The sequence below is a fragment of the Stenella coeruleoalba genome (genome assembly GCF_951394435.1).
Source record: "Stenella coeruleoalba genome assembly, chromosome: X".
Classification (NCBI taxonomy): domain Eukaryota; kingdom Metazoa; phylum Chordata; class Mammalia; order Artiodactyla; family Delphinidae; genus Stenella; species Stenella coeruleoalba.
The window spans coordinates 109,855,039-109,877,497 of NC_137152.1; the positions used below are offsets into that span (position 1 = coordinate 109,855,039).

Below are 22,459 nucleotides of genomic sequence, written 5' to 3' on the forward strand. Positions count from 1 at the left end.
GCGTTCAGGGTGGACCTTCTGTTCAGAATAAGCCCAGCGGTCCAGACCCTCCGTGCCTCCACTGCCCCTGCTCTAGCACATTCTGCAAAAGAATGCCAGGACAGCACTGCCTTCCAAAGCACTCAAGGCCCTCTGGGCTCTCTTCTTGGCAGCCCGGGAGGAGGCGGGGCTTCCCGGGGGGCGGGTCTGGGGGTGGGGCTGAGTCCGCGCCCGCAGCTCTATGGCGCCCGGCAAGGGGCGTGACCACGCTAGGGGCGGAGCTACGCTGGCGGCCGCAACTCCGGGAGCAGGCGAGGGGGCGGAGCTGTCCCTGGGCGGCTAAGGCGGAGACTTGGCTGTGGCTACCACTGCAGCTGGAGCCCAGCCGGGTAGGCGAGACCGAGAGCCGGGCGGTACGCGAGGGCTGCTGGCCGTCGGCTCAAGGCCTCGGCTCCACCTGCCCGCCAGCCTGCGGTGCGATCAGTCGGCGGGGTGTGCGCCGGGCTGGGCCCATGGCAGCGTCGGCGGCCCTGTCTGCGGCGGCGGCGGCGGCTGCCATGTCGGGCCTGGCTGTGCGGCTGTCTCGCTCGGCTGCGGCCCGCGGCTCGTACGGCGCCTTCTGCAAGGGGCTCACGCGCACGCTGATCACCTTCTTCGACCTGGCCTGGCGGCTGCGCATGAACTTCCCCTACTTCTACATCGTGGCCTCGGTGATGCTCAACGTCCGCCTGCAGGTGCGGATCGAGTGAGCGCCCGCAACCACCGCGCGGCCGCGACGGCAGGGGCGCCGGCATGAAGCTACGCGGGACCCAGGGCCGCCGGAACGCGGCGGGGGAAGGAGAAGGGGCGGCCCGGGCCACCGGACCCTAGACCTCGGCGGAGGTCACGGCCACCGAGCCCCAAGCCCCGGCTCCGGTCATCCACGTCGCGGCCGGTGACGAACTACACAGAAACTCGCGAAACGGGCCCTTTCCATCGAACTCGAGAAAATTACTTGAGTGCGGCCGACCTGTTGCCTCACCTTGGGCGAAGTGGGGAGCAGAAGGAAGAAATTCTGCAGCAGGAACGTGAATGACTGGCCCTGACCAAAGAGGTAGGAGGCCAGAGGTTGGACTTCGGGCTGGAGGGAGGCGGTTGCCATGACATGTAGATGTCCAGGCCCCTCGGTGGTTTGGGGGAGACGTGGAAGGGGCCCGAGAAAGCCAGCCGGGAAAGCTGCCGAGCCGCGAGCAGGCAAGGCAGGGCGGGCGCATGCCCTCCAGAGTCCCTTGTCATATTTCCAAGATGGGGGTGAGAGGCGGCGGCCTCGGCATCTTGGAGGGTCAGCCCATCACCTCCCGGCCACGGCCCCAGTGGTGTCACCTGAACACGGGGGAGTGGAGGGAAATGGGCTCAGGGAGGCCCAGGGGAGGCCCAGGGAAGGCCCTAGAGGAGAAAAGATGCTGCTACCCTTGTCCTCTACACGCTGGGGGGCAGCCTGGAAGGGCGGCTGTGTTCTTGGCCAAAGCCCAGGTCTGTTTCTCAGCGCTTTGCAAACCGGCCCCCTGCCTGGTCTCTGCGGCCGGGGGACTGCTCTCTGCCTGCTGCTGCTGGCCCTGTTGCTCCCCTCTCCGCTCTCCTGGGGCATCCTCCAAAGCTCCGCATCTGCGGCCACGGAAGAGCAGGAAAGGTGCATTCCTCCCCGGCCCTCCCGCCATCTCAGCCACGCTCCCTCCAGCTCCTCCCCGTGCCCTCCCGGTGTCACAGCCCTGGACGGCCTCCAGCAGCCCCCGTGTCCCAGAGGATTTGGGAAAGGGGGGATCTCCTTGAGCGGAGGGCAGCTCTCAGGCTGGGGTGGAGGGGAGATGGAGAAGGGGCTTGTAGAGGAGGTGACACTTGTCGAGACAGGGACCTCTCTGGGTGGGGAGGCAGCTCTCAAGTCCCCATCTCTTTCTTTGTCTCAGGAACTGGTGTTATAGGAAGTGACCTGCCCCTTCTCTGGTCTTGTCAAGAGAGTGCCTAACCCTAACCCTGACCCTGACCCTAGAGCTGCCTGGGGAGCAGCCTAGAGAAGGGCCTGACCCACGAGTACAGGAAGGGACCAGGCACAGACCCCGAGGGGTGGGGTGGCCCAGTGCTCCGGTTCTGACACGGGGCAGGAAGGACAGACCTAGCGACGCTCTGCGGGAGCTCTGTCCTCCCCACCTACTGGGGCTCTGGGAGGGGAGCGCTTTGCCCTTATCACACAGGTAAGAAGTGGTGGAGCCGAATCTGCCTCTGGGCCTGCACTCTCCCACCTTCTTCTGGAAGACCTAGCGCCGAGGGATGGGGGAAGGGAGCAGAGGCTCCCAGGGGACCTAGAGACAGAGGGGCCCATGGTAGGAAAAGTGGAGTGTATGGGAAGTCACAGGGAAGACCGGGGGACAGTCTGAGCTGAGATGGGCACGGGAGAGATGAGTCCCAGCACCCCCGGCGAGCAAGGTCCTCACCCACAGAGCCGGACCTCCCCACCCTGCCGCAAATCCCACCCAAGGCTGGACCAAGGGCTCCTCAGTGTTGAGTGGCACAACGCTCTCAGTTTGGGTGGTGGGACGGGAGGGTGGGTGGCTCCTGGACACGGTGTCACCAGGAGGGGAAGGGACAGTGGTGGGTGGGGTGGGGCTGAGACCCACGCCTGACCCCATGTCTCTGTCCCCAGGCTGGCCCCTGGGCCCAGCATCTCACGGGAGAGTCTCCTCTGGATGGGCCTGCATTGGTCCTGGAGGCCTTGGCTGCGCTGCTGACTGACACCCCAGGAGCGGTGCAGAGGGGAGGCAGGACAGACCCTGGCCCTCACCCCGCACCGCTGCCACGTCTGCTCGGGCGGTGGTTGCTCATGGTCGATGCACTCAGAGTTCCTGGGGCTGAGCACCCCAGCAGCCTGGTTGCCCCCAGGACAGAGCGGCCGAGCCTCACACCATGTGCCCTCCTCAGCTGCCCAGCTGGAGCCCGGGTCCCAGGTGAGGATCTCTGCCTGCCTCACCCCGGGGCCGGAGGCTGCACCGCGGCCACCACGTGCCCCCCACAGATGCCCACCGACGGGGCCTGATGGCTTCCTTCCTTGTGCCAAGTCACCCGGGAGCCCTGGTCCTGGTGGCCCTCCTCCAGCCCAACTGTGCCCACCCAGGGCCACTTCTGGGAGCCTGCCAGCCTGCGGACTGCATCCCCGGAGCTCTGGGGATAGCCTCTGAGAGACTGTGCCGCGGGGCTGCACGGGAGGAGAGCAGCAGAGGACGAGGGGCCTCCTTGGGGCTGATTAGCTGACGTGCCCCTTTCAAGCCCAGCTCTCACCCTCCAGGTGGCTCGATCCCCAGCTCCAGCCTCTTGCTGGGCCAGCCTGAGAGGGCCTGAGAATGGCACAGGAGAGGCTCTTCACTGACCGCGTGGGTGCCCGTGTGTGAGTGCGCATTTATGAGTGTGTGCGGGTGTGCGGGTGTGAGCGCGTGTGTGTGTGAGTGAACGTGCGGGTGTGAGCGTGTGTGTGGGTGCTTGTGCACACACAAGAGTGGCTGTGCGTTGCAGCGGGCGCGGAGCTGTTGAGCAGTGAGCTGTGCAGGGTGCCCTGTCCTCCCTGGGCTCGGGGCTCAGCTAGAGCTGCCTGGGGCTGCTTCCCAACAGGGAGAATGCGCGCTGGAGGCCCAGGGGCCCGGGCTCAGAGACCCCCTCCCACCCATCGTGGGAGGGGCACGGCGGTGGCCCTGGCTGGGGCTGTCTGCGCTCTGAGGGGCTGGCCGTGGGAGGGGCTGGGGACGCGTCCTTAGCATGCGCTCCTGCCGCGGCTGTTCTTACGGTTCTGGCCCCGAGTCCTGAGCTGCTTCCGCTTCCCCACCTCTTCCTCGTCTCCCCCGCTGGGCCCTTGCTGCTTGACGGGCTCTCAGAGCACTTTATTTATTTGCCGTCTGTTTCTCAGGCAGTGGAGCTTTCACAATATCAGACACCGACTTGAATGAGACAACTTCCACTTTCCTGTGTGTGATGTACTCTGCACCGGGCAGCAGCGTCTGGTCAGAGAAATGTTCTTGTTTCGGGTGTTGTCAAATCTTGTTGTCTGTCTCAGTTAAGAAGAAAGTCCTTTGAGTTCAATCAAATAAAACCTGGAGGCCTCCTGTTTCTGCCGCCTCGGAGGAGAGAGGGGCGGCGAGCTCACCCCACTCTGTTGGCCGGGAGCTGGGGGAGGGGAGCACCCCGAGGGCTCTAAGGGGGCGGGGCTGAGGGCGGGGCTGGTGCCGGGTCAGAAGATGAGGCGAGACCCGAGCTGACCTGGACCACTGCTCCCGTGAGGGGAAGGCAGCAGCACAGGCCTGGCCCAAGAGGTGGCACTTTGTCCCATTCACAAACTTTATTTGAATCAACTAACGCCTAGGCCTTTTCTTCATCTTAGAGGCTGGTGTTAGAAGGCGCGTAATTCAGCTGAACCCCGAGGGTGGGCTGCGGTAGGTGAGGTGGAATGGACTGTCTGCAGATCATTTTGTGTCCCCGAAGGCCCTTCCGCAGCCACAGGTGGCAGGGTCTCCATCACCTCCCAGCTGGCCAGGTGGTGTCTGAGTTTTGGAGAAGATCAACCTCTGGGACTGGAAACCTGCCTCCCTTACTCCCACCTTAGACGCAAGCTGTCCCGGCAGAGAAGCCAGGGCGGGGGCTCTGAGGCTGCTGCAGGGGGAGGGTGGGCCGAGGACAAAGGGCTGGGGAGGGACGCCTGCAGGGGAGGGCAGCACCCGCCTCGGAGGAATGCAGGCCCATAGGACCCAGGAGAGGGGTGTCCTGAGGACTCGGGGTGTGGTCACACGAGGAGCGCAGCCTGGGGTAAGACACCTGTCGCCAAGAGCTCCGCAGGGGTCAGAGCAACTTGACAAGAGGGCCTCTTCCAGCATCTGCCACCCTAGGAGGGAGGGGTAGACTCCAGTCCCGGCCAGAGCCCCAAGCTTCCCGTCCCTTGGTCCAGATGGTCCTGTTCAGTCCCTGATGGTTCTGCACCCACTTCAGGGACCAGGTAGCCTGGCACAGCCAGATGGGAGAGAGGATCCAGCACCCAGGGCCCAAGGGACCGTGATGAGGGAGGACCGTATTCCCCCGCGAGGGAGGACCGTATTCCCCCGCGAGGGAGGCAGGCAGGCTGGCGCATCACACTCTGGTTAAGAGGGGTGCCTAGGACACCAGAGACCTGCGCGCTGAGCCCAGCTCTTCCACTGACCACAGCGGAGCCCCAGGCCAGCCACGGGCACTCGTGCATTTTCAGAAAGGAGGCTTCAGGGTGCTGTGGGCCTTCAGTGTGAGGATGTCTCTTCAACAAATGGCCCCAGGTCTCAGCCAGAGCAGCCCTGTCACCATGAGGAAAGGAAACGAACTGGCAGGTGATGAGAGCCTGCCGAGCTCCAGACACCATGCCTTAACCTCATTATCCCCATGGCCACCTTCTGGAGGAGGTCACCACTAGGATGTCACTGAGGTTGAACCTCGAGCTGGCCTCAGGCCGCCGGAGGCTCCTCACCCTTCCCCACTCCTTGGGATGCACGTTCTGCCCACTGTTCCACAGCCAGAGCCCTTTTGAGGACGTGGCCTTGAGAGAGTAAGGCGTCTCTGGGACTATCTGGACTGAATATGTGACTGAATTCCATTAAGACCTCTGTACAAACTTTTAAGATTCTGCCAGGTGCGTGGGGAGATCTGCTTGTCTTGTGCACTCAAGACAAGCCTCATCTGTAAGTTCGTTTGCTTAGTAACCGTGCCCCCTTCCCAGTCTGGAGTGGTCTGCTTCTTTCTAGGTCTCTCCTTGCCTTCTGTGTACAGGACCAGTTTGCAAACCAGCACCACGGTTATCCCCATTTTTCAGAGAAACTGAGTCTCGGAGCCCAGTCTGAACTAGAAGCCCAAGCAGAAGCTGCTTTCCTGAGGCCCCAGTGCCTCTTGCAGGGGCAGGGAATTAGGCTGGAGGGGTGGTGCAAGGACACAGTCTGAAGGCGACCCTGGTCTTTCTGGGTAGGGGCCAGGGGCCAGATAAGAAACCCAGGGCTTGGGGGCGGAGCTGGGAGCCTTAGCAACGTGGAGCTCCCCATTGGAGCAGCTGGGGCCACGCTGAGGTGGGGCCACCTGTCTTCTTGCGAACCTCCCACCTCTGGAGACTGACTGGGATCTAAGCAACTGAGTCAAGGGAGGGCGAAAGAGCAGCTGAGAGGGCAGTTCCAGGAGGGCCAGTCAGAACCCAATACAGTCAGAACACGAGAGAGAGAAACGGCGTACAGAGTCCCAGCCCAGCCCACCCCGAGGGAAACTGCCCAGTTTCGGATGAATTTTCACTTTGTGTCCATGTCCTTTATATATGTAAAATTAGGAACATATGACTTTTTTCACTTTATGACATAAACACTTCCTGCTCATCTTCCTGTGTGATTAAGTACGCTTCTGCTTCCAAAGCCACAGAGTATCTCTGGTATGAAGCTCTCATCATGTATTTCGCACTGCCTCTTGCTTGTTTTCCTTTTTTGTTGTTTGGGGGGTTGAGTTTGAGGTTGTTGTTGGCTTTGGTTTGCTTTTGTGGTTTTTATTGGGTTTTACTGATGACGCGGTGACAGGTGTCCTTGTGGATAAATGTTGTGGTGCAGTCATGGTCGATCTCTTACCATACACTCCTGCACGTGGGCCGCAGGGTAGGCACGCCTCAGGGGTTTGACACCCTCCAGAGCAGCGGTGCCACGTTACTGTGCTCATGCCACTCAGGAGTGAGACTGTTGTGAGACAAGGGTGGCAATTGTGGGTCACAACACGTTTCAAAATCTGTTACTGCCTTTCCTGCCTCAAGCTGGGTGCATTTCTCTCTCCTCAAGATCAGTGTAATCTTTCATTTAACTCATCATTTCCCTCAAACTCTTCCTTTCCCATCATCCCCAGTTCACGGCTAGAATTAAATCCACTCTCCAGTTGTCCTGGGATAAAGTCGTGGTTCCTTTCTTCCTGCTCCTCACCTTTGCCTGTAGCGAAGTCTCAAGACAGGTTTTGAATCTCTCAATTGGATAAGCCAAATTGTTTATTTTGATATTTTATTTTGCATGCCTTTCAATACATATCAAGATTAAAATTTTTCATATGTCCATTGGCCATTTGTAGTTTTAAACTATGGGGAGTAATTTTTTATTGAGATATAATTGACATATAAATTGTCTACCTTTAAGTTGTACACGTGTTTGTTTGATACATTTATATTTTGCAGTTTGATTACCACCAGTAGTGTTAGCTAATACCTCCATCACATCACATAATTACCATTTTTTGTGAGTGTGATGAGAACAATTGAGATCTAGTCTCTTAGCAACTTTAAAGTTTATGATACAGTATTGTTGACTATAATCACTATGCTGTGCATTACATCCCCAGAACTCATCTCCTGTTTGCAAGTTTGTATCCTTGAATAACCTTTCCCCAATTTCCCCACCTCCCAGCCCCTGCTAACCATGGTTCTACTCTTTGTTTTCATGACTTTGGCTTTTTTACATTCTACATAATGTGATGTCAGATAGTATCTGTCTTTCTCTGTTTTTCCTATCTTACTTAGCATAATGCCCTCAAGTCCCAACCATATTGTCACAAATGGAAAGATTTCCTTCTTTCTCATGGCTGAATAATGTTCCTCTGTTGTACACATACCATAAATAAAATAGATAAACAACAACGATTTCCTTATAGCACAAGCAACTGCATTAAATATCTTATAATAACCTATAATGGAAAAGAATCAAAGAAAAGAATATATATATATAATTATATATATAATCCTTATAAGAATATATATAATATATATGAATCACTTTGCTGTACACCCAAAACTAACACAGTATTGTAAATCAACTATAAAAAATTTAAAAAATTCCTCTATGGGACTTCCCTGGTGGTACAGTGGTTAAGACTCCGCTATTCCACTGCAGGGGGCGCGGGTTCCATCCCTGGTCAGGGAATTAAGATCCCACATTCTATGTGGCCAAAAAGAAAAAAAAAGAAAAAAATTTCTCTATGTGTGTGTATACGTGTGTGTGTGTGTGTGTGTGTGTGTGTGTGTGTGTATACACATATCACATCTCCTTTGTCCTTTCATCCATTAATGGATTCTTAGATTCTTTCCATATCTTGGTTATTATGAATAATGCTTCAATAAATATGGGAGTGCAGATATTTTTTCGATATTCTGTTTTCATATCCTTTAACTATATACCCAGAAGTGGGACTGCTAGATCACACAGTAGTTCTATTTTTACAACCTAGAACCCAGGAGCATGGGAGTTGTCCTGGTGCTGAGGCCAGCCTGCCTGGCGTCTGGGGTGAAGTCAGGTGCTCACCTCCCACTCCTACCCGGGCACAGACAAGCGCTCAGCACACATGAGAATCAATGCAACCAGAGCAGGGACACCACACTACCCAGCAAACCTTCTCAGTTCAAAGGATCCCTGCCAACAAAATGATGCCTTCTCAGTGTCCCCTGAGTCATCCCCTAGGTGCCAGACTCCCGGGCAGGTTTTTAGGGCACAAAGGTGAGCAAGTTAAACATGGCCCCTGCCCTCCGACCGGAGACAGGTACATGATTCCTCCACTTAGTTTCAAATACATGGGCGTTTGTGAAATATAATCAGAGTCACCCTCAAATTGGGCCAATGCACTGTAGGGGAAATCTGGAAAGGCATCTGCTGCAGGAGCAGCTGGGGAAATGCAGGGCTGGGAAGTGCCCCCGTGGGCCTTCTCTGCCCCCGTCTTCCGCACTTGAGACCGATGGAGAGTTGGGGCTTGGGTGGTGCCGGCCCAGCTCTCGAGGACTAGGGACGCCCCAAACCCCCTGCACACAAGACGGAGCCGCCTCTGCCGCCCAGACCAGGGGTGCTGTGGGGGGACAAGGGGACTGAGAGGTACCTGGTGGGAGCCCTGGCTGCCCGGGGCACGCCCCCTCCGCGGGGTCCCCCTCCTCCAGAAGACGGGCACCACCCTGGTCAGAGGCCTGAGCATGGTCACTGCAGCCTGGGCACGCGCCACACGAGATGATGCACGAGGCTGACGCCGCTGACTCGCGGATGGCCCCTGGTCACAGCGACCTCTCAGGGCCTGAGCCTCCTGCTGTCTGTCCTCAGCCTCCGTGTCCCCAAGGGACCTTACTGCCACCCTAGGAGGTGACATGGGCCCCATGCTCCAGTCCCTGGGTGCGCAATGTGCAGGCCCACCTCCGTGGCCGTCCAGCCAATGAGGGTGCAGCGGGTGGGCTCCTGTGGCCGCTAAGAGGAGGTGGGCGGGGATATCCTGGCTCCTTCCATCATTGGTGAGGGTGCCAATTTGGTGGCCATAGGGAAATGGGCTGGGGTCTTTGCCCTGTGTGTGCTTCAGGGGGATGAGGGGCTCCTCTGTGGGGTCCTTGGGAGGATGGGAGACTGGCATGGAAGGTGTGGCTTTTTGATCAGAGATACAGCCCTAGAAGAAGCTGGGGGATCTGCACCCTCCTCACTATGATTCTCTTTTTTTCTGCTTCATGGATCACATCCTCTGTGAATGGGAAGTAGGGAGACCAGGAAAGGCCTGGTCCAAACACCCTAGACATACATACCATGACCAAGTGGCATTTATACCAGGAATGCAAAGTTGGTGTATATATATATATATATATATATATATATATATATATATATATATACGTATATGCAATGGAATATTACTCAGCCATTAAAAGAATGAAATAATGCCATTTGCAGCAACACAGATGGACCTAGAAGTTATCCTGCTAAGTGAAGTAAGTCAGAAAGTGAAAGCGAAATACCATATGATATCACTTATATGTGGAATCTAAAATACGACACAAATGAACATATCTATGAAACAGAAACAGACTCACAGACATAGAGAACAGACTTGTGGTTGCCAAGGGGGAGGGGGAGGTAGGGGAGGGAAGGATCAGGAGTTTGGGATTAGCAGATGCAAAACTAGTATGTATAAGACGATAAACAACAAGGTCCTACTGTATAACACAGGGAACTGTATTCAATATCCTGTGATAAACCATAATGAAAAAGAATATGAAAAAGATTATGTATAACTGAGTCACTTTGTTGTACAGCAGAAATTAGCACAACATTGTAAATCAACTATACTTTAAAAAATTTTTTTAAATGAAAATAAAAGCTCTAAATAAATAAGACATTTTGTGAATTAGAAGACTGAATATCGTCAAGATAGCAATCTTCCCCAAATTTATCTGTAGACTGAACACAGTATCTATCAAAACCTCAGCTAACTTTCCTATAGATATTGAAAAGCTGATGCTAAAATGTATGTGGAATGTATATTACCTTAAATAGCTAAAACATTTTGAAAAAGTTGAATCACTTACCTATTTCAAAAATTATAAAGCCACAACAGTTAAGACAGTGTGGTATTGGTGCAAAGTAGGTGTGTAGATCAATGGAACAGGTTGAGAGACTATGAACAAATCCTTACATTTATGATCAATTGTTTTTTATTGTGGTAAAATACATATAACATAAAATTTATCATGTTAAAATATACAATTCAGTGCTATGAAGTACATTCACAATGTTGTGCAACCATCACCACTATCTAGTTCCAGAACAATTCATCACCCCAAAACGAAATGCCATGCCCATTAAGCAGTCACTCCCCATTCCCTCCCTACCCCAGCCCTTGGCAACAACAAACAGGCTTTCTGTCTCTATATATATGCCTATTCTGGATATCTTATGAGAATGGTATTACACGATATGTGAGTTTTTGTGCCTGGCTTGTTTAATTTAGCATGTTTTGGAGGTTCACTCAGATTGTTACAGGTATTAGTACTTTGTTCCTTTTTATGGCTGAATAATATTCCATTGTATGGCTATACCACATTTTGTTTATCCATTCATATGTTGGTGGACATTTGTATTGTTTCCAGCTTTTGGCTATTGTGAATATTGCTACTATGAACGTCCATGTGCAAGTTTTATTTAAACACCCGATTTCAATTTGGGGCATCCATACCTAGGATTGGAACTGCTGGATCACATGGTAATTCTATGCTTACCTTAGAACCACCAAGCTGTTTTACATAGGTTGCGCCATTTTACATTCTCAGCAGTAGTGTAGATGATTCAAATTTTTCCATATCCTCTCCAACACTTGTTATTTTCCTTTTTAAAAAATTATGGCTATCCTAGTGGGTGTGAAGTAGTATCTCATTGTAATTTTTGTTTGCATTTCCCTAGGGCTAATGATGTTGAACATTTCTTCATTTGCTTATTGGCCATTTGTGTATCTTTGTAGAAACATCTATTCATGTCCTTTACCGATTTTAAAATTGAGTTGTCTTTTTTTGTTAAGTTATAAGAGTTCTTTATGTATTTTGTATATTAGAATGATCAACTGATATTGACAAGGGTACCAAGACAATTCAATGGGGAAATGATGGTCTTTTCAACAAATGGTGCTGAGACAATTGGAAATCTATACAAAAAGATGAATTTACCCTATTATGATGGCTAAAGTTAAAACTAGTGAAAACATCAAATACTGGGGGAGGATGCATAGAAAGTGGATCTCTCATACGTTGCTAATGGGAGTGTAACTTGTTAAACAGCCACCCTGGAAAAAGTTTCTGCATTTACTTAAAAAAGTAAACATGCAACAATGCAATAAAGTTTTTTCAGGGAATACATATAGGAAAAGAAGACATAAAATTTTATTTGCTGAGGATTTCATTATCTATGTAAAAAATCCTAAGGAGGGCTTCCCTGGTGGCACAGTGGTTGAGAGTCAGCCTGCCGATGCAGGGGACGCGGGTTCGTGCCCCGGTCCGGGAAGATCCCACATGCCGCTGAGCGGCTGGGCCCGTGAGCCATGGCCGCTAAGCCTGCACGTCCGGAGCCTGTGCTCTGCAACGGGAGAGGCCACAACAGTGAGAGCCCCGCGTGCCGCAAAAAAGGAAACAAAAAAGAATCCTAAGGAATTATTTTTAGAAAGCTTATAGAATTAATAAACGATTTTAGCAACATTGAAAGACACATGGTCAATAAAAATACCAACTGCACTTATGTATACTAGCAATGGATTTCCAGCAATTGAATTATTTTTAAACAGGACCATGTACCCACCAGAGGTAGGGGTGGGAGGAGAGGGAACTGGATGAGGGCAGTCAAAACGTACAGACTTGCAGTTGTAAGATAAATAAGTACTAGGGATATAATGTACAACATAATAAATAGAATTCACACTGTTGTATGTTATATATGAAAGTCGTTAAGAGGGTAAATCCTGAGTTCTCATCACAAGAAAAACTTTTTTCTATTTATTTAATTTTGCGTCTATATGAGATGATGGATGTTCACTAAACTTATTGTGATCATCACTTCATGATGTGTGTGAAGCAAATCATTATGCTGTATACCGTAGACTTATACAATGCTGTTACGTCAATTATGTCTCAATAAAACTGGAAGAAAAAATAAAGAGAAAGAAAAAGAAAGCAAAACATAAAGGACCGTGTACAATAACATAAAAAAAAATGAAATACTTAACAGTAGCATGAAAAAAGTATTACGTAGTTGGAGTAAATTTAACAAAAGATATGCAAGACCTGTATACTGAAAATTACAAAAGAAATTAAAGAATACATACATAAATAAATGGAAAGATGTACCATGCTCACAAATTTGAAAATGCAATATTGTTAGATGTCAACTCTACCAAACTTATCTATATATTCAATGCATTCCCAATAAAGTCACAGCAGGACCTATTTTTTTTTTTGAGGCAAGGAATAGTGACCTTATTTGGAAAGATGGCAGACCAAGAAGATGGCAGACTGGTGTCCCCAAGAACCATCTTATCGGGGTCTGGATGCCAGTTTCTTTTATAGAACAGAGAGGGGGAGGAAGTGAGGAAGTAAAGTAAAAAGGCCATAGCAGTACCTTTTTTCTTTAATTGACAAGGTGAGTCCAACATTTCTATAGAAATGTGTGGACTGAAAGAAAAATGCACAATGTGAGAATTATGAGTTAAGTTTTGTTCAGGGTCTTACTGAAGAGTATAGCCCAGGAGACAGCCTCTCAGATAGCTCTGAGGAACAGCTCCAAAGAAACAGCGGGGATAGAGGCTAGTTTATATGTGATTTTTGTGTGTGCGAGGGAATACAAGCAGTCAGCATACACTTTGGCAAAACATTACTGCTAGTCACCAAAAACAGATATCTCAACTCAATGAATACAGTGCTTTTCTACGTATGGGAAGGTGCAAGAAGCAGGTCCATTAAAATTCTTCCTGAAATGCATCTTAACTATCTAAAGGCCTGTTTGCCCAAAGAACAGAGCACCCCGTTATCATCTTGAATTTCCTCTGTCTGAAGCACAGGGTGCTTCACCCAGTTATCCCTTTAATCTCTTCGTCTGAAGCACCAAGTGCACTGTCGGTCAGCAGCTGCAGCGGGTTAATCTTTGTAGACTTGAATGGTGAATGCAATGCTCTTTGCTCTTCTTTTGTTTGTAATTGCAAAAGGCTTAGTAGGACAGCCCAAACAATTTTGAAAAAGACCAAAGGTGCAGAACTTTACACTACCTAGTTTCAAGACTTAGTATAGAGCAACAATAATCCAGGCAGTGTGACCTTGGCATAAAGATAGATTTAGAGATCAGTGGAACAGAACAGAGGGTTCAGAATATACTCACAACTATATGGACAACTGACTTTTGACAAAGGTGTCAAGGCAATACAACGGAGAAGAGATAATATTTTCAACAAATAGTATTGAAAACATTGGATAAGCATATTTTTTAAAACAAAACTTGACCCTTACCTTACATCAAATACAAAAATTAACTCAAAATCATAGGCATACAGGTAAAAGACAAAACCATAACCTTTTAGAAGTAAACACTGGGTAAAATCTTAATGACCTAGGTTTTAGGAAAAGATTTCTTAAATAAGACCCCCCCAAACCCCACAAAATATAAAAGAAAAATTGATAAAGTAGACCTCATCAAAATTAAAATATTTTGCTCTTTAAAGGACACTTAAGAAAATAAAAAGACAAGCCACAGATTGGATAAAAGTATTTGCAAAACACATGTTGGATGAAAGACTTATATCTAGAATATATCTTTAAAAAACTATTACAGAGACTTCCCTGGCAGTCCAGTGGTTAAGGCTCCATGTTTCAACTGCAGGGGGCGCGGGACTGATCCCTGGCAGGGGAACTAAGATCCCACGAGCTGTGCGGTGCGGCAAAAAGAACTATTACAATACAATAATAAGAAGACAAACTATCTAATAAAAAGGGCAATCAGTTTGAATAGACACTTGACCAAAGAAATTATATAGATGACATGAAAATATGCTCAACCATTATTAGTCATTAGGGAAATGAAAAATCAAACCACAATGAGATACCAATCACTAAACACTAATAAAAAAGCCAAGGACTTCCCTGGTGGCGCAGTGGTTAAGAATCCGCCTGTCAATGCAGAGGACACGGGTTCGAGCCCTGGTGGGGGAAGATCACACAGGCTCCGGAGCAACTGAGCCCATGTGCCACAACTACTGAAGCCCGCGCGCCCAGAGCCCACGCACAGCAGCGAAGACCCAACGTGGCCAAAAATAAATAAATAAATAAATTTGAAAAAATAAAAATAAAAAAGCTAAAAAAATTTAAAACTCACCATACCAAGTGTTGGGGAGGATGTGAAGCAGTTGGAGACCAGTTTGTCAGTTGCTTGAAAAGTTAAATGTACATGTCCCATGTTACCCAGTAATTCCACTCTTAGATATTTACCAAAGAGAGAAGATGACACACGTACACACAAAGACTTGTACGTGGATGTTCAAGGCAGCTTTCTTTGTAATAGGCAAAAATTGGAAACCACACAAATGTCCATGACCAGGTGAATGGATTAATAAATTGTCATATATCCATACAATGGAATACTATTCAGCAATATTAGGGAAAGAACGATTGATAAATGCAACAAACTCTATGAACCTCAAAATCATTAGGTGGAATGGAAGAACACTGGTAAAAAGAAGTACATACTCTACAATTCAATTTATTTAAAACTCTAGAAAAATCTCAAACTATTCTGTGGTGACAGAATGTAAATAAGTGGTTGCCTGAGGATGGAAATGGAAGGAAGGATGGACTACAAAGGAGCAAGAGGAAACGTTTGGTGGTAACGGGAACGTCTATCTTGATTCATTGTGTATACATATGTCAAAGTTGACTTTAAATAGGCGCTGTTTATTGTACATAAATTATACCTCAATAAAGCTATTTTTAAAATAGATCTTTATTGGAGTATAATTGCTTCACAATACTATGTTAGTTTCTGTTGCACAACAAGGCGAATCAGCCACATGCATACACATGTTCCCATATCCCCTCCCTCTTGAGCCTCCCTCCCACCCTCCCTATCCCACCCCTCTAGGTCATCACAAAGCACTGAGCTGATCTTCCTGTGCTACGCGGCTGCTTCCCACCAGCCAACTATTTTACATTTGGTAGTGTATATATGTCCATGCTACTCTCACTTTACCCCAGCTTCGCCCTCCCACCCCATGTCATCAAGTCCATTCTCTATGTCTCCCTCTTTATTCCTGCCCTGCATCTAGGTTCATCAATAGCTTTTTTCTTAGATTCCTTATATATACGTTAGCATACGGTATTTGTTTTTCTCTTTCTGACTTACTTCATTCTGTATGAGAGACTCTTCATTCTGTATGAGAGACTCTGTATTTGTTTTTCTCTTTCTGACTTACTTCATTCTGTATGAGAGACTCTAGGTCCATCCACTCAATAAAGCTATTTTTAAAAGGTCAATGTCTGAGAAAAGATTAGGTCTTAATAAAGCAGTGGTCAGGACAAGAGTGGATAGAGCTATCTGTGTAGTGTGAGGAAAACGACCTGGGGCATCCTCTCAGAGCACTGAGCACAGTGGTGCCCAAAGACAGTAGCACATTATCCCAAGGTCACAACAAGACCATGATGGATAAAGCAGACACCTTGTGCAGTGAGAAATCAGACATGGAGGTGAGGCAAAAATTGTCAGTAACAGTTTAAATACCTGCAAAGAACAGCAGTCAGTCAGCCTACTCCTAGCTGAAACTAGGAGCAGAGTATTATATGCAAAGTTAACTGTCTTAGTGCGGTCAGGCTGCTGTAACAAAATACCACAGACTGGGAATCTTATAAACAACAGAAATTGATTTCTCACAGTTCTGGAGGCTGGAAACCTGAGATCAGGGTGCCAGCTCGGTTGGGTGGGAGTCCTTTTCCTGGTTCATAGCTGGTGTCCTCTCTGTGCCATCACATGGCGACATGGTGGAAGGGGTAACAGATGGATTTCTTTCTTTCTCTCTCTCTCTCTCTCTCTCTCTCTCTCATTTTTCTATTTTCCTTTTTTTTTCTTTTTTCCTTTTTTTTTTCCAACTCCGAGTGGCCTATGCAATCTTAGTTCCCCAACCAGGGATTGAACCCGGGCCACGGCAGTGAAAACGTCAAGTCCTAACCACTGGGCCACCAGGGAATTCCCTGGCTCTCTTTTTTTTAAAATAAAGCACTAATACTATTCGTGAGGGCTACAGCCTCATGAATTAAGCACCTCCCAAAGACTCCACCTCCCAATACCATCATTTTGAGGGGCTAGGATTTCAACATATGAATTTTGGAGGGACACAAACATTTAGACCATAACAACAGCTAAGGCTACTACAGAGGAGATATCAGTCCATTTGGGAAAGAAAAATAGGCATGGGGGTCCAAGGACAAGCATTACTAGCAGAATTTATACATCATCAGCATATTAGTTATCTAATGGTGGGGGAATAATTTTAAGACAAAATTAGCAGATTAAAACAGCACACATTAAACATCTCACAGATTCTGTGGTTTGAGCCTGGCTTAGCTGAGTCCTCTGCAGTAAAGTCTTCAGGCCATGTGTCAGCTGAGGCTGTGGTCTCTTCTGAGGCTCTACTAGCAAAAGATCTGTTTCCTCACTCACATCGTTGTTGGCAGCATCCGGTTCCTTGTGGTCTTTGGACTGAGGACCTTTCTTGCCGGCAGTCAGCCAGAGCCCACCTTGAGCTACTTGTCACGTGACCTTCTCCTAAGGGCCGCTCACAACACAGAAGCTTGCTTCTTCAAAGCCTAAAGGGAGTGAGAGTCTTCACACAAGATGAAGGTTACAATCTTATACACTGTCATCATGTTCATCCTATCACCTTTGCTACATTCTGCTGGTTAGAACGTCCCACTCATACTCAAGGGGAGGAGGTTACACAAAAGCATGGATACCGAGAGTTGGGGATCATGGAGATCGCCCCAGCACTGTCTGCCACCCTTGGTGAGCAAGGAGCTGTGACTCAGGGCAGATCATGTGAAACGGAGGCGACTGCAGAAGGCAATACACGGGCAGCCCATCTTAGGTGCCCCATTCAGAATAGTATTATTCACTGTAGTGACTGTAAAAAGCAACTGAAAGGTAAAAATGAGGTTAACCCAGCAATTAGGGTACCAAAGGGGAAGCTACCGCAACAGGGCTGTGATAGGGGGTTCATTGGCACGTTTTATCAAGGAATGTGCAAATATCCAAGTGCAAGGCAGGGGTCAGTCGCAGAGTTTAGACCTCCTCGGAGACCAGGGAGCAACCTGCCTTGGAGCCAGCAAAGCACAGTGGAGGCGAACAGGGACCATTGCAGCAATGCAGGGGCATATCCACAAATCGTCTTTTTCACTTTTAGGGAATGCAAAGCCAATTACTCAGGAAAGGTCAGGCCATCCCAGAAACTAGAAGACAGAGGAGAGGCTAGGCACGATATGGCTTTAACATAAAAAAAAAATTCCAAACCCCATATGAGAACAATAGAAAGCACCAAGGACAGGCTACAGGTGCAGGAACACCCTCCCTCGGACAAGAGGCAGAACTCTGTGTGTGGGGAGGAGCCACCAGTGGGGGCTGAGGACAGCTATGCTCTCCAATCACATCTGAACCCCCCAGAGAGCAGGGGCAAGTGCCCTGGGGAAATGCAAGCCGTACTCAAATGCTGTGAATACTTAGTTCAGGGGGGCAGAGCAACCCAGCTCCTAAAAGAGATGCTCTGCTTGGGTGGGGTGAATACAAAGAAGAGGGTAGGGGTCAGATCAGCAAAAGGGAGTTCGCTGATCTGGGAAGAGCAGGAAACTGGAGTGGGAGTCAGGGATTTCAGAGGCAAGACTCACAGTGCAGAGAAAGGGAAATGACAAACTTCTTTGGAGACGTATGGTGGGGAGGTGGCCCCTCAAAGTCTGCTCTTATTCAGTTTGATCCCCTTGGAAAGCAGCCTGTATCCACCCTAACATCAGAAACATTGGTTAACGGAGCCCCACCTGAGGTCCCTTTAGCAGGCTAACACCCCAGGAGGAGGGGGCACTCTGTGTCCCCAGCTTCCCTACACAGTCCCCCATTGGAAAAGCAGGCCAGACCCAGCAGCGTAAGTGCTGTGTGTCTGTGCAGAGAGCCGAGAGTCCTGGACTGGGGAGAGCTTCCCCGGAGCAGGTGGCGATGGTGTGTGTGTGTGTATGGTGGGGGGGACACTGTGCCCACAGCAGTTCTTTAGTAATTGACCCAAACCCCATCTGCTTAGTTTAGTGAATTAGGCATTAGCATTTCCCAATTTCTCCCTCTTATTACAACTTTTTCTTTACATGTATCTATTCTTTTTCAAATTCTTTTCCCACTTAGAAACATAATATTGAGCAGAGTTTCCTGTGCTGCAGATGGCATTATTTCACTCTTTTTAATGGCTGAGTAATATTCCATTATATATATATGGACCACATCATTTTAAAGAAGATGTGGTACATATATTCCCTCCTTTGATGCAAGCCAGAAGTTCAAACCATGCCAGCCCCACCCAGTGGAAGCAAAATCCCTCACCCCAGCTCCATCTCCTAAGCAGAATAAACACCCAAAGTCAATTTCCTTTCCCTGTTCACTCAAGCCATTTTCAGACCTACTTGGGGAGGCTGCCCTGGTCTCCCAAGAAAGCCTCAATATGTGAGTACTGATCCTGTTACTAGTGCTTTAATGCATGTAAGGCGTAACCTGTCTTGATATCTAAACCAAATTTGGGGTTAAGTAGAACAGAGAGGACCCTGGAAGTATCCAGTAACTACTCAAAAAGCAAAACACTGGATGGTGAGGGGGACAAAAAACTAAAATAGAGGTTCATAGTTTTACCCAATTGGATATCCAAAATTTACTAAAAGAATTTATGCAACAAAAGATTAAATTATGCTAACTGGCTTTTGTACTTCTACAAGAGAGGTTCTGAATTAACTTTAGCATCTGTTGATATGCACCAATTGGCAAAGCTTCATAGCCTTAATCAGCATCAGACTTAGAACACGAATACAGTTATACCTGGAGATTCTCACTAGATCTTAAAAAGGTACCAATTATATTTTTGGAGAGAGTTATCAAACACAAAATAAAGGACATCAGAACTGTTGCCTTGCATAAATTCCCCCATAGTCAAATTACCCAAAACTATGCTCTGATTCAATGAAAGATAAAGTCTTTGGCACAATTGGTTTTACAAAATGCAAGCCCTTGGACCTTCAATCCCACATAAAATAGTTAATACAGCCCAATATAAATTAAAACAGGGGGTTATGGGTTGACTCCCCCCCCAAATATGTGGAAGTATTAACCCACTGTGTCCGTGTTTTTCTGCCAGCTGAGTATAGTCAGGTGCAAATTATAAGTCAACTGTACAAGGACTAAGTGTGCCTTGCCCTGGAATCATCCTTACACACAATTACCAGCCATGAGCCATTACGCAGACCCAGAGGTTCTGGAACACCAGGGCAGCCTGAAGAAAGGACCTCCTGCAGCTCTTGTGGAGCCTCCTACTGGTCTTCCCCCAAATTCACCTGAACGCATTGACTCCGGCAACCGTGCAATGAGGAGCACAGAAGCAAAAGTTTCAGAGACTGATTGGATACTAGGTATGAATCAACAGTGATGGCTGGAATTAATCTTTCTTTCTTTTTTTTTTTTTGCAGCGTGGCATGAGGGACTGTAGTTCCCCGACCGCGGACGGAACCTGCGCCCCCTGCAGTGGAAGTGCGCAGTCTTAACCACTGGACCTCCAGGGAAGTCCCGGGAGTTAATCATTTTGATCACATTAATTCCTTTTTAGGTAAAAGACTAAATCCATATTTAATACAAAGGGAAAAAATTAACGTTCCTCAAACGTATGGACACCGAGGGGGGAAAGTGGCGGGGGGTGGGGTGGGGTGGTGGTGGGATGAATTGGGAGATAGGGATCAACATGTATACGCTAATATGTATAAAATGGATGACTAATGAGAAACTGCTGTATAAAAAAATAAAATTCAAAAACGAATTATAAAAAAATTAATGTTCCTTTGGTAGGTATAGTCAAGTATAATATTTTTAAAATATTACTTATACCTTAAAAGTTTAGAACAGGCTTATCTTATTTAGTATTGGAGATACGCTCTTGCAAATGAAAGCACTAACCACATCACTATTATTCAGTCATTGCAGAATAAGTCATTTGGAGATGCTTTCCAGGCATAGTAAATATTACATATGATCAATATGTAATTAATATGCAATTAGCAGTTTATTACCTAATGTCTTTTTCTTCTCTGCCTCTTTTACAATTTGTCTAATAGTGGATTTTGCCAGACTTGGAATATGGCCCACCCAGATCTACCTGATGTTTACCTACTTAAAATCTGCATTTTCAAACAGCCTTTAATCATCAAAGTAATTCCTTCTTTGACTATGCAAACTATTTGCTGTGAAGCAGAATATGATAATGAGAAAATAAAATATTAGGGGCAAAGAGACCTTCACAGAGTAAACAAAACAAACTTATGGACTGAATGTTTGTGTTCCCCCTCTTCCCAATTCAGATGTTGATATCCTAACCCCCAGTGTGATGGTATTTAGAGGTGAGGCCTTTGGGATGTGATTGGGTCATGAGGGTAGAGCCCTCATGAATGGGATTAGTGCCCATACAAGGAGCTGAAGAGACCAGAGTTCTCTTCTGCCATGTGGGGACACTGCAAGAAGACCCCTGTGTAAGAATCAGGAAGTGAGCATTCACCAGACACCGAATCTGTCAGCATCTTGATCTTGGGCTTCCCAACCTCCAGAACTATGAAAAATAAATTTCTGTTGTTTATAAGACACCCAGTTTATGATATTCTGTTAGAGCAGCCTGAACAGACTAAACCAAAACCTATTGGCAAGTGCCTGTCAAACTGGGCAGAGTGACTCCGTTTCTGCTGGGTTGCATTCACAGAGACTTGTTTCTATCTGTGCCTACGTGTTTTTGCACTCCTGCTGTCCACTGTGTTTCAAATATATTTGTAAGAATAACTTGAGACCTAGAATGCTAGCAGCTTACTCCAGAGAGGATTTTCATTTGCTTCTGCCAGATGCCTGGGGTCATTCTAGATGGGGGCCAAGAAAACCAAGTGCAAAACTTGAGGCCCCTACACAAACCAGGGTATTTGAAACTAATCTATAATTCCACCCGATATTAAGTCCACGTCCTGTTCCTCCCAGCCGTTAGATCATAACAACTTGGGGGCCCAGATCATTTCTGGCAGAGTTAGAATCCCCATGTTGTGTGCCTCTGGTTTCTTTCACCTTGTCCGTTATGATGTCAAACCTCACCAGGCTGACAATTTCCCTTAGGGAAATAGTCACTACCAAGCTCCTTCACATGATTAGATTCCTATTTTCCTTTTGATTTTTAAATTCAAAATGATATACAAAATTTTAAATATACAGAGAAATTGAAAGAATAGCACCATGAACACCCAAATATTCACCATCTAAACACAACTATCATTAACATTCTTGCCATGAACACTGTGCACATAGGAAAGCAAAAATGCCACTCCAAAATGTCTCTTAGGTCCAAAAGACTCAAGAAGAAACTTTGACTTTCCCCCTAACCACCTAAAGAATTTAGATACAGGGCTTGTTCTCAGAATAGAACTATCACCAGAGACATCTGTAAGAATATGGGCTGGGTCTGGGGGGGCAACTCTTAGAGATCAGAGTCCACCCCGGGTCCCATTGTCTCTGCAGGGCCCAGCAAACATTTGTTTACCAAACATTTGCTTTTCCATCTTCATGTGAAATGCCTTCCTCCCCTTTTACATTCCAAACCCCTACCCCCAACATCCTTTTCTATCTCTAGCTGAAGTTGGTATTTAAGATGAAGGTTTTGTCCATTTGGGGGAGTTACTCAGTTCTCCTGGGGTCTCTCCCATGTATACACATTATTAAACTTTTCTGTGATTTTCTCCTGTTAATCAGTCTCACGTCAATTTAAGTCTTATTACTTCTGAAACTAACACAACATTGTAAATCAACTATACTCCAATAAAATTAAAATTTTAAAAAGTTTAATTCTTAGACCAGCCAGAAAAAGC

The 22,459-nt window shown here is 47.7% G+C and overlaps 1 protein-coding gene across 1 annotated transcript; it reads left to right on the forward strand.

The window, feature by feature from the left end:
* The first annotated feature begins 348 nt into the window (after nt 1-348).
* LOC307180255 (small integral membrane protein 10-like protein 2A) lies at nt 349-20,172 on the forward strand. Its single transcript, XM_079910380.1, has 3 exons — nt 349-1,072; nt 2,657-2,957; nt 20,042-20,172. Exon 1 carries the CDS (start codon nt 492-494, stop codon nt 726-728), a length of 237 nt encoding a protein of 78 aa, XP_079766506.1. The 5' UTR covers nt 349-491; the 3' UTR covers nt 729-1,072; nt 2,657-2,957; nt 20,042-20,172.
* Nucleotides 20,173-22,459: the final 2,287 nt, after the last annotated feature.

Coding starts and splice junctions, on each gene's coding strand:
- LOC307180255 (XM_079910380.1), top strand. CDS start 492: ATGGCAGCGTCGGCGGCCCTGTCTGCGGCGGCGGCGGCGGCTGCCATG.